The sequence below is a fragment of the Oncorhynchus gorbuscha genome, unplaced genomic scaffold (assembly GCF_021184085.1).
Source record: "Oncorhynchus gorbuscha isolate QuinsamMale2020 ecotype Even-year unplaced genomic scaffold, OgorEven_v1.0 Un_scaffold_4448, whole genome shotgun sequence".
Taxonomy (NCBI): Eukaryota; Metazoa; Chordata; class Actinopteri; order Salmoniformes; family Salmonidae; genus Oncorhynchus; species Oncorhynchus gorbuscha.
Genome location: NW_025748459.1, coordinates 22,501 through 34,757, shown reverse-complemented (window position 1 = coordinate 34,757; position 12,257 = coordinate 22,501). Strand labels below are relative to the sequence as shown.

At 52.5% G+C, this 12,257-nt stretch overlaps 1 protein-coding gene across 1 annotated transcript in view; it reads right to left on the bottom strand.

The window, feature by feature from the left end:
* Positions 1-611: 611 nt before the first annotated feature.
* The window catches only part of LOC124028566 (centromere protein Q-like), a gene marked incomplete at its 3' end in the record, with an annotated part of 12,529 nt that continues 883 nt past the window's right edge, over positions 612-12,257 (bottom strand). Inside the window, exons 3-7 of the mRNA XM_046340609.1 lie at positions 12,218-12,257; positions 9,475-9,543; positions 4,831-4,957; positions 4,337-4,453; positions 612-683 (exon numbers count right to left, since the gene is read on the bottom strand). The exon at positions 12,218-12,257 is cut by the window's right edge and continues 133 nt beyond it. Of these exons, the coding sequence (XP_046196565.1) occupies positions 612-683; positions 4,337-4,453; positions 4,831-4,957; positions 9,475-9,543; positions 12,218-12,257 (425 nt within the window). The remainder of the gene's footprint in view (positions 684-4,336; positions 4,454-4,830; positions 4,958-9,474; positions 9,544-12,217) is intronic.

The window sequence follows — 12,257 nt, the reverse complement described above, 5'->3', positions numbered from 1 at the left end:
GGGCCTCTGTACTTGGATTTAACACAAGCATTAACACAGGAGTGACTGTGGGCCCATTGGAACACAGCCAACGTGCCCATTGAACACATGGATGCTGATAATGGGCCTCTGTACGCCTATGTAGATATTCCATTTAAAATCAGCCTTTTCCAGCTACAATAGTCATTTACAACATTAACAATGTCTACACTGTATTTCTGATCAACTTGATGTTATTTTAATGGAGGGGTAAAGTGGTTTTCTTTCAAAAACATTTCTAAGTGATCCCAAACTTAACCGGTAGTGTTTCTGTCATAGACCTCCAGGTTGTTCTGAGTGGTCTTAAATGGAAAACAATCTTCCCTGAAAGAGTCAGCAGAATGTCGTAGATGTGCCACTTCCTCTTCCACAGAACTCAGATCACAGCTGCAATAAAACCACAGCTATGAAAACCTGAGGCTGTCACTAGAACTGTTCATGGTTAACAACATGCATGGAAACCTTGCGTGTGTGTGTGTGTGTGTGTGTGTGTGTGTGTGTGTGTGTGTGTGTGTGTGTGTGTGTGTGTGTGTGTGTGTGTGTGTGTGTGTGTGTGTGTGTGTGTGTGTGTGTGTGTTAGCTTGCTCGCTGACCTGTAAGGGTCTGTCTTTGCGCTGAGGTACAGGGGGGAGACGCAGGACTCCTTGTTCTGACAACTGGAGGATCTGAAACAACATGGAGAAGAGGAGGGGGGAGGAGAGGAGAGAGAGAGAGTAGGGGGGGGGAGAGTAGGGGGGGGGGGAGTAGGGGGAGGAGTAGGGGGAGGAGAGTAGGGGGGGGAGGAGAGTAGGGGGGGAGGGAGGGGGGAGGAGAGGAGGGAGGAGGGGGGGGAGGAGAGAGGAGAGGAGAGGGGAGGAGAGAGAGGGGGGGGGAGGAGAGTAGGGGGAGGGGGGAGAGAGAGGGGGAGGAGAGGAGAGAGTAGGGGGGGGAGGAGAGGAGAGAGTAGGGGGAGGAGAGAGAGTAGGGGGAGGAGAGGAGGGGGAGGAGAGAGTAGGGGGAGAGAGGGGGGGAGGAGAGGAGGGAGGAGAGGAGGGAGTAGGGGGAGGAGAGAGGAGAGAGTAGGGGGGGGAGGAGAGAGGAGAGAGTAGGGGGGGGGAGGAGAGAGGAGAGGAGAGAGTAGGGGGAGGAGAGGAGGGGGGGGGAGGAGAGGAGAGAGTAGGGGGGTGGAGAGGAGGGAGGAGGAGAGAGAGAGAGTAGGGGGAGGGGGAGGAGAGGAGGGAGGAGAGGAGGGAGTAGGGGGGAGGAGAGAGGAGAGAGTAGGGGGGAGGAGAGAGGAGAGGAGAGAGTAGGGGGGAGGAGAGGGAAGAGAAGAGGGAGAAGGAGACATAAACAGAAGCACAAACAGAAGACTGAAATGACCTTTGACCTGGGCCTGTTCCCTATATAGTGTATTAGACCAGGGCCTATTCCCTATATAGTGTATTAGACCAGGGCCTGTTCCCTATATAGTGTATTAGACCAGGGCCTGTTCCCTATATAGTGTATTAGACCAGGGCCTGTTCCCTATATAGTGTATTAGACCAGGGCCTGTTCCCTATATAGTGTATTAGACCAGGGCCTGTTCCCTATATAGTGTATTAGACCAGGGCCTGTTCCCCATATAGTGTATTAGACCAGGGCCTGTTCCCTATATAGTGTATTAGACCAGGGCCTGTTCCTATATAGTGTATTAGACCATATAGTGTATTAGACCAGGGCCTGTTCCCTATAGTACATTAGACCAGGGCCTATTCCCCAGTGTATTAGACCAGGGCCTTCCCTATATAGTGCATTAGACCAGGGCCTGTATTAGACCAGGGCCCCTATATAGTGCATTAGACCAGGGCCTGTTCCCTATATAGTGTATTAGACCAGGGCCTGTTCCCTATATAGTGTATTAGACCAGGGCCTGTTCCCTATATAGTGTATTAGACCAGGGCCTGTTCCCTATATAGTGTATTAGACCAGGGCCTGTTCCCTATATAGTGTATTAGACCAGGGCCTGTTCCCCATATAGTGTATTAGACCAGGGCCTGTTCCCCATATAGTGTATTAGACCAGGGCCTGTTCCCCATATAGTGTATTAGACCAGGGCCTGTTCCCCATATAGTGTATTAGACCAGGGCCTGTTCCCTATATAGTGCATTAGACCAGGGCCTGTTCCCTATATAGTGCATTAGACCAGGGCCTGTTCCCTATATAGTGCATTAGACCAGGGCCTGTTCCCTATATAGTGCATTAGACCTGGGCCTGTTCCCTATATAGTGTATTAGACCTGGGCCTGTTCCCTATATAGTGCATTAGACCAGGGCCTGTTCCCTATATAGTATTATAGTGTGTATTAGACCAGGGCCTGTTAGACCAGGGCCCATATAGTGCATTAGACCAGGGCCTGTTCCCCATATAGTGCATTAGACCAGGGCCTGTTCCCATATAGTGTATTAGACCAGGGCCTGTTCCCCATATAGGGCCTGTGTTAGACCAGGGCCTGTTCCCTATATAGTGTATTAGACCAGGGCCTGTTCCCTATATAGTGTATTAGACCAGGGCCCCATATAGTGTATTAGACCAGGGCCTGTTCCCCATATAGTGTATTAGACCAGGGCCTGTTCCCCATATAGTGTATTAGACCAGGGCCTGTTCCCCATATAGTGTATTAGACCAGGGCCTGTTCCCTATATAGTGCATTAGACCAGGGCCTGTTCCCTATATAGTGCATTAGACCAGGGCCTGTTCCCTATATAGTGTATTAGACCAGGGCCTGTTCCCTATATAGTGTATTAGACCAGGGCCTGTTCCCCATATAGTGTATTAGACCAGGGCCTATTCCCTATATAGTGCATTAGACCAGGGCCTGTTCCCTATATAGTGCATTAGACCAGGGCCTGTTCCCTATATAGTGTATTAGACCAGGGCCTGTTCCCCATATAGTGTATTAGACCAGGGCCTGTTCCCATATAGTGTATTAGACCAGGGCCTGTTCCCCATATAGTGCATTAGACCAGGGCCTGTTCCCCATATAGTGTATTAGACCAGGGCCTGTTCCCCATATAGTGTATTAGACCAGGGCCTGTTCCCCATATAGTGTATTAGAACAGGGCCTGTTCCCATATAGTGCATTAGACCAGGGCCTGTTCCCCATATAGTGTATTAGACCAGGGCCTGTTCCCTATATAGTGTATTAGACCAGGGCCTGTTCCCCATATAGTGTATTAGACCAGGGCCTGTTCCCCATATAGTGTATTAGACCAGGGCCTGTTCCCCATATAGTGTATTAGACCAGGGCCTGTTCCCCATAAAGTGCATTAGACCAGGGCCTGTTCCCCATATAGTGTATTAGACCAGGGCCTGTTCCCTACATAGTGTATTAGACCAGGGCCTGTTCCCTATATAGTACATTAGACCAGGGCCTGTTCCCCATATAGTGCATTAGACCAGGGCCTGTTCCCTATATAGTGTATTAGCCTTTGACCAGAGCTTTTGGGCCCTGGGGAAAATATTGCAGTATCAATGAAAGAACCAACAATGAATGTCACAATGACCAGAGGCCTATGCTCAGACCAGATACCCAAATATGGGCTTAGTTCCTATTTTCTAGTGCTTCTATTACAAAACCAATTGTAGGCCTTCTGAGAAGCTCTGCGGAGGGAGTGAAGCCTTCTGAGAAGCGCGGAGGGAGGCATACAGAACAGCCCAGCTGTGGGAAAGGCCTACAGAACAGAACGGCCCAGCTGTGGGAAAGGCCTCTACAGAACAGAACGACCCAGCTGTGGGAAAGGCCTACAGAACGGCCCAGCTGTGGGAAAGGACAGAAGGCCCAGCTGTGGGAAAGAACAGAACGGCCCAGCTGTGGGAAAGGCCTCTACAGAACGGCCCAGCTGTGGGAAAGGCCTCTACAGAACGGCCCAGCTGTGGGAAAGGCCTACAGAACGGCCCAGCTGTGGGAAAGGCCTCTACAGAACAGAACGGCCCAGCTGTGGGAAAGGCCTACAGAACGACCCAGCTGTGGGAAAGGACTACAGAACGACCCAGCTGTGGGAAAGGCCTCTACAGAACGGCCCAGCTGTGGGAAAGGCCTCTACAGAATGGCCCAGCTGTGGGAAAGGCCTACAGAACGACCCAGCTGTGGGAAAGGCCTCTACAGAACGACCCAGCTGTGGGAAAGGCCTACAGAACGACCCAGCTGTGGGAAAGGCCTACAGAACGACCCAGCTGTGGGAAAGGACTACAGAACGACCCAGCTGTGGGGAAGGACTACAGAACGACCCAGCTGTGGGGAAGGACTACAGAACGGCCTATGAGATATTTGAAGTAGTATTTGTACCCAGGTCTGGCTTACCTGCTGATTCCTCTCCTCCTGCTGCTCCAGTAGTTGTGGGAGGTTAAAACACTGGTGCTGGGAGTCTCTCTCCTTCTCTAGCTGTTCTAGAGAGCCCACCACAGCACCCAGCTGCGCCTGGACACACAGGAGCAACATCAGACGAGATAACCACAGAACACCCAGCTTCTCTAGAACGGCCTATGAGATATTTGAAGTAGTATTTGTACCCAGGTCTGGCTTACCTGCTGACACACAGGAGCAACATCAGACGAGATAACCACACACACACTCCTTCTCTAGCTGTTCTAGAGAGCCCACCACAGCACCCAGCTGCGCCTGGACACACAGGAGCAACATCAGACGAGATAACCACACACACACTCCTTCTCTAGCTATTCTAGAGAGCCCACCACAGCACCCAGCTGCGCCTGGACACACAGGAGCAACATCAGACGACAACCACACACACACACATATTTAAACACACACACACACCCCTTCCAGTGTCTCACCACCAGCTTGTTGAGGATCTTCTTGCCAACAGCTGACTTCCTAGTCTCTTCCTGGTGTTGACGGGAAGAATGACTCATTTCCTGTTTCTGAATTGGGACTGACAGTTGAGCCAGTTTAGACAGGAACCTGGAACCAGAATGCAGTCAGCGTGGTTAGCCAAGAAAGACATCTTGCAGTAGGCTCAACACATATACATACACAGAGCATTCAGAAAGTATTCAGAGTACCAAGTACCCCATCTGCCACACTGATCCTCAACATTAAGGCCCCTCAACAGGGAGGAGGTCACAGACCTGGCCGTGAGGTGCCAGGACAACAACCTCTTGGTTACTGGCCCAACCCTCTAACCACTAGGCTACCTGCCACGCTGATCCTCAACAGGGAGGAGGTCACAGACCTGGCCGTGTGTTGCCAGGACAACAACCTCTCAATGTGAGCAAGACAAAGGAGCTGATCGTGGACTGCAGGAAGAGAGGGCTGAACAGAGGGCCCCCATTAACATCAACAGGACTGAACAGAGGGCCCCCACTAACATCAACAGGCCCCCTTTAATATCAACAGGCCCCCATTAACATCAACAGGACTGAACAGAGGGCCCCCATTAACATCAACAGGGCTGAACAGAGGGCCCCCATTAACATCAACAGGGCTGAACAGAGGGCCCCCATTAACATCAACAGGCCCCCATTAACATCAACAGGACTGAACAGAGGGCCCCCATTAACATCAACAGGCCCCCATTAACATCAACAGGGCTGAACAGAGGGCCCCCATTAACATCAACAGGCCCCCATTAACATCAACAGGCCCCCATTAACATCAACAGGCCCCCATTAACATCAACAGGCCCCCATTAACATCAACAGGGCTGAACAGAGGGCCCCCATTAACATCAACAGGGCTGAACAGAGGGCCCCCATTAACATCAACAGGCCCCCATTAACATCAACAGGACTGAACAGAGGCCCCCATTAACATCAACAGGACTGAACAGAGGGCCCCCATTAACATCAACAGGCCCCCATTAACATCAACAGGGCTGAACAGAGGGCCCCCATTAACATCAACAGGCCCCCATTAACATCAACAGGACTGAACAGAGGGCCCCCATTAACATCAACAGGCCCCCATTAACATCAACAGGGCTGAACAGAGGGCCCCCATTAACATCAACAGGGCTGAACAGAGGGCCCCCATTAACATCAACAGGGCTGAACAGAGGCCCCCATTAACATCAACAGGCTGAACCCCCATTAACATCAACAGGGCTGAACAGAGGGCCCCCATTAACATCAACAGGCCCCCATTAACATCAACAGGGCTGAACAGAGGGCCCCCATTAACATCAACAGGACTGAACAGAGGGCCCCCATTAACATCAACAGGGCTGAACAGAGGGCCCCCATTAACATCAACAGGGCTGAACAGAGGGCCCCCATTAACATCAACAGGGCTGAACAGAGGGCCCCCATTAACATCAACAGGCCCCCATTAACATCAACAGGACTGAACAAGAGGGCCCCCATTAACATCAACAGGGCTGAACAGAGGGCCCCCATTAACATCAACAGGGCTGAACAGAGGGCCCCCATTAACATCAACAGGGCTGAACAGAGGGCCCCCATTAACATCAACAGGGCTGGACAGAGGGCCCCCATTAACATCAACAGGCCCCCATTAACATCAACAGGCCCCCATTAACATCAACAGGACTGAACAGAGGGCCCCCATTAACATCAACAGGGCTGAACAGAGGGCCCCCATTAACATCAACAGGCCCCCATTAACATCAACAGGGCTGAACAGAGGGCCCCCATTAACATCAACAGGGCTGAACAGAGGGCCCCCATTAACATCAACAGGGCTGAACAGAGGGCCCCCATTAACATCAACAGGCCCCCATTAACATCAACAGGACTGAACAGAGGGCCCCCATTAACATCAACAGGACTGAACAGAGGGCCCCCATTAACATCAACAGGCCCCCATTAACATCAACAGGACTGAACAGAGGGCCCCCATTAACATCAACAGGGCTGAACAGAGGGCCCCCATTAACATCAACAGGACTGAACAGAGGGCCCCCATTAACATCAACAGGGCTGAACAGAGGGCCCCCATTAACATCAACAGGCCCCCATTAACATCAACAGGACTGAACAGAGGGCCCCCATTAACATCAACAGGCCCCCATTAACATCAACAGGACTGAACAGAGGGCCCCCATTAACATCAACAGGCCCCCATTAACATCAACAGGCCCCCATTAACATCAACAGGCCCCCATTAACATCAACAGGACTGAACAGAGGGCCCCCATTAACTTCAACAGGACTGAACAGAGGGCCCCCATTAACATCAACAGGACTGAACAGAGGGCCCCCATTAACATCAACAGGCCCCCATTAACATCAACAGGGCTGAACAGGCCCCATTAACATCGACGGGACTGAAAAGAGGGCCCCCATTAACATCGACAGGACTGTAGTGGAGCGGGTCAAGTTCCTTGTCGTCCACATCACCAACGACCTATCATGGTCCAAACACACCAAGACAGTCGTGAAGAGGGCACGACGTCACCTTTTCCCCTACAGGAGACTGAAAATATGTTGCATGATGCTCAAATCGTTCTACAGTTGCACCGTCGAGAGCATCCTGACCGGTTGCATCACCGCCTGGTAGGACAGCTGCGCCGCATCTGACCGTGAGGCGCTATAGAGAGGGTAGTGCTTACGGCCCAGGACATCACCGGGGCCAAGCTTCCTGACATCCAGGACCTCCATACCAGGCGGTGTCAGAGGAAGGCCCCCAAAAAATGTCAGACTCAAGCCATCCACGTCACAGACTGTACCCCAGCGCGCCGACCAGCCCGCGAACCCCAGCGCGCCGACCAGCCCGCGTACCCCAGCGCGCCGACCAGCCCGCGTACCCCAGCCCGCCGACCAGCCCGCGTACCCCAGCGCGTCGACCAGCCCGCGTACCCCAGCGGGCCGACCAGCCCGCGTATCCCAGCGGGCCGACCAGCCCGCGTACCCCAGCGCGCCGACCAGCCCGCGTATCCCAGCGGGCCGACCAGCCCGCGTACCCCAGCGCGCCGACCAGCCCGCATCCCCAGCGCCGACCAGCCCGCGTACATCCCAGCGCGCCGACCAGCCCGCGTACCCCCGCGCGCCGACCAGCCCGCGTACCCCCGCGCGCCGACCAGCCCGCGTAACCCAGCGCGCCGACCAGCCCGCGTAACCCAGCGCGCCGACCAGCCCGCGTAACCCAGCGCGCCGACCAGCCCGCGTAACCCAGCGCGCCGACCAGCCCGCGTACCCCAGCGCGCCGACCAGCCCGCGTACTCCAGCGCGCCGACCAGCCCGCGTACCCCAGCGCGCCGACCAGCCCGCGTACCCCAGCACGCCGACCAGCCCGCGTACCCCAGCACGCCGACCAGCCCGCGTACCCCAGCACGCCGACCAGCCCGCGTACCCCAGCACGCCGACCAGCCCGCGTACCCCAGCACGCCGACTAGCCCGCGTACCCCAGCACACCGACTAGCCTGCGTACCCCAGCACACCGACTAGCCTGTGTAACCCAGCACACCGACCAGCCTGTGTTGTACACCTGTTGTATTCGGCGCATGTGACATAAAACGATTTGTTCAGAGAAGACTGTTGCTGCACAGAAACCACTACTAAAGGACACCGAAACACGAGCAATGGACATAAGACCGAAGGAAATCTGTCCTTTGGTCTGATGAGTCCAAATTAAGAGATTTTTGGTTCCAACCGTTCGTGTCTTTGTGAGATGCAGAGTAGGTGAACGGATGATCTCCACATGTGCGTTTCCCACCGTGAAGCATGGAGGAGGAGGTGTGGTGGTGTGTGGTTCCCACCGTGAAGCATGGAGGAGGAGGTGTGATGGCGCTTTGCTGGTGACACTGTCCGTGATTTATTTTGAATTCAAGTCATACTTAACTAGCATGGCTACCACAGCATACTGCAGCAATAAACCATCCCATCTGGTTTGCGCTTAGTGGGACTTTCATTCGTTTCTCAACAGGACAATGACCTAAAACACACCTCCAGGCTGTGTAAGGACTATTTGACCAAGAAGTAGAGTAATGTAGTGCTGCATCAGATAACCTGGCCTCCACAATCACCCGACCTCAACCCAATTGAGATGGTTTGGGATGAGTTGGACCGCAGAGTGAAGGAAAAGCAGTCAACAAGTGCTCAGCATATGTGGGAACTCCTTCAAGACTGTTGGAAAAGCATTACAGGTGAAGCTGGATGAGAGAATGCCAAGAGTGTCCAACGCTGTAATCAAGGCAAAGGGTGGCTACATGGAAGAATCTCAAATATAAAATCGATTTTGATTTGTTTAATACTTTTCTGGTTACTACATGACTCCATATGTGTTATTTCATAGTTTGATGTCTTCACTGTTATTCTACAATGTTGAAAATAGTACAAATAAAGATGACACACCACCTTGGAGTTTCAATCTTTTGACTGGTCCTGTATATGAAAATAATCCAGTATTTTGGGTGACATAAGTGCATCTATTGAGGGGCTTATCCCTCAGTACAGGGCTCGGCGACACTGATCATAGTAGGTCCACTGTCCCCAGTCCTACACAGAGTTCTGTTCTCTCACCTGTTTTTCACAATGTTCAGATGTTTCTGCGATTCCTCTTTGTTAGTCCGTCTTCCGGCCAGAACAGACCTGAGGGAGCGAGGAAAGGAGAGAGGAAGGACGGAGGGAGGGAGACAAGGAGAGGAAGCACGGAGGGAGAAACAGAGAGAGGGTTACACATGAATCACTAACAACAACCCAGTGAAACCCTTAAACCAGGGTTATTCAAGAGTCAGTTCACCGATGGGCCAGTGGCCATTACAGGGCCCCTGTTCTCCTAGACAGATGGGCCATTACAGGGCCTCTGTTCTCCTAGACAGATGGGCCATTACAGGGCCTCTGTTCTCCTAGACAGATGGGCCATTACAGGGCCTCTGTTCTCCTAGACAGATGGGCCATTACAGGGCCTCTGTTCTCCTAGACAGATGGGCCATTACAGGGCCTCTGTTCTCCTAGACAGATGGGCCATTACAGGGCCTCTGTTCTCCTAGACAGATGGGCCATTACAGGGCCTCTGTTCTCCTAGACAGATTGGCCATTACAGGGCCTCTGTTCTCCTAGACAGATGGGCCATTACAGGGCCTCTGTTCTCCTAGACAGATGGGCCATTACAGGGCCTCTGTTCTCCTAGACAGATGGGCCATTACAGGGCCTCTGTTCTCCAGATGGGCCATTACAGGGCCTCTGTTCTCCTAGACAGATGGGCCATTACAGGGCCTCTGTTCTCCTAGACAGATGGGCCATTACAGGGCCTCTGTTCTCCTAGACAGATGGGCCATTACAGGGCCTCTGTTCTCCTAGACAGATGGGCCATTACAGGGCCTCTGTTCTCCTAGACAGATGGGCCATTACAGGGCCTCTGTTCTCCTAGACAGATGGGCCATTACAGGGCCTCTGTTCTCCTAGACAGATGGGCCATTACAGGGCCTCTGTTCTCCTAGACAGATGGGCCATTACAGGGCCTCTGTTCTCCTAGACAGATGGGCCATTACAGGGCCTCTGTTCTCCTAGACAGATGGGCCATTACAGGGCCTCTGTTCTCCTAGACAGATGGGCCATTACAGGGCCTCTGTTCTCCTAGACAGATGGGCCATTACAGGGCCTCTGTTCTCCTAGACAGATGGGCCAGATGCCATTACAGGGCCTCTGTTCTCCTTATTTAACAGACAGATGCCATTACAGGGCCTCTGCTAGACAGATGGGCCATTACAGGGCCATCCTACAGGGCCTCTGTTCTCCTAGACAGCCATTACAGGGGCTAGACAGATGGGCCATTACAGGGCCTCTGTTCTCCTAGACAGATGGGCCAGATGCCATTACAGGGCCTCTGTTCTCCTAGACAGATGGGCCAGATGCCATTACAGGGCCTCTGTTCTCCTAGACAGATGGGCCAGATGCCATTACAGGGCCTCTGTTCTCCTAGACAGATGGGCCAGATGCCATTACAGGGCCTCTGTTCTCCTAGACAGATGGGCCAGATGCCATTACAGGGCCTCTGTTCTCCTAGACAGATGGGCCAGATGCCATTACAGGGCCTCTGTTCTCCTAGACAGATGGGCCAGATGCCATTACAGGGCCTCTGTTCTCCTAGACAGATGGGCCAGATGCCATTACAGGGCCTCTGTTCTCCTAGACAGATGGGCCAGATGCCATTACAGGGCCTCTGTTCTCATAGACAGATGGGCCAGATGCCATTACAGGGCCTCTGTTCTCCTAGACAGATGGGCCAGTGGCCATTACAGCTCCTCGGTTCTCCTAGACAGATGATGCCATTACAGGGCCTCTGTTCTCCCCAGTCAGAGAACCATAATGGAGGATGTTACAGATGGGCCAGATGCCATTACAGGGCCTCTGTTCTCAAGAACCAGATGGAGCCTCTGATGTTGGGCCAGTATAGGGCCTCTGTTCTCCTAGACAGTCAAGAACCATAATGGAGGATGTTACAGTATAGGGCCCAGTCAAGAACCATAATGGAGGATGTTACAGTATAGACCGGCCCAGTCAAGAACCATAATGGAGGATGTTACAGTATAGACCGGCCCAGTCAAGAACCATAATGGAGGATGTTACAGTATAGACCGGCCCAGTCAAGAACCATAATGGAGGATGTTACAGTATAGACCGGCCCAGTCAAGAACCATGATGGAGGATGTTACAGTATAGACCGGCCCAGTCAAGAACCATAATGGAGGATGTTACAGTATAGACCGGCCCAGTCAAGAACCATAATGGAGGATGTTACAGTATGGAGGACAGTATAGACCGGCCCAGTCAAGAACCATAATGGAGGATGTTACAGTATAGACCGGCCCAGTCAAGAACCATAATGGAGGATGTTACAGTATAGACCGGCCCAGTCAAGAACCATGGAGGACGTTACAGTATAGACCGGCCCAGTCAAGAACCATAATGGAGGATGTTACAGTATAGACCGGCCCAGTCAAGAACCATGATGGAGGATGTTACAGTATAGACCGGCCCAGTCAAGAACCATAATGGAGGATGTTACAGTATAGACCGGCCCAGTCAAGAACCATAATGGAGGATGTTACAGTATAGACAGTCCCAGTATGTTGTCTAGAGCCGTAATGGAGGATGTTACTCACAGTATAGACAGTCCCAGTATGTTGTCTAGAGCCGTAATGGAGGATGTTACAGTATAGACAGTCCCAGTATGTTGTCTAGAGCCGTAATGGAGGATGTTACTCACAGTATAGACAGTCCCAGTATGTTGTCTAGAGCCGTAATGGAGGATGTTACTCACAGTATAGACAGTCCCAGTATGTTGTCTAGAGCCGTAATGG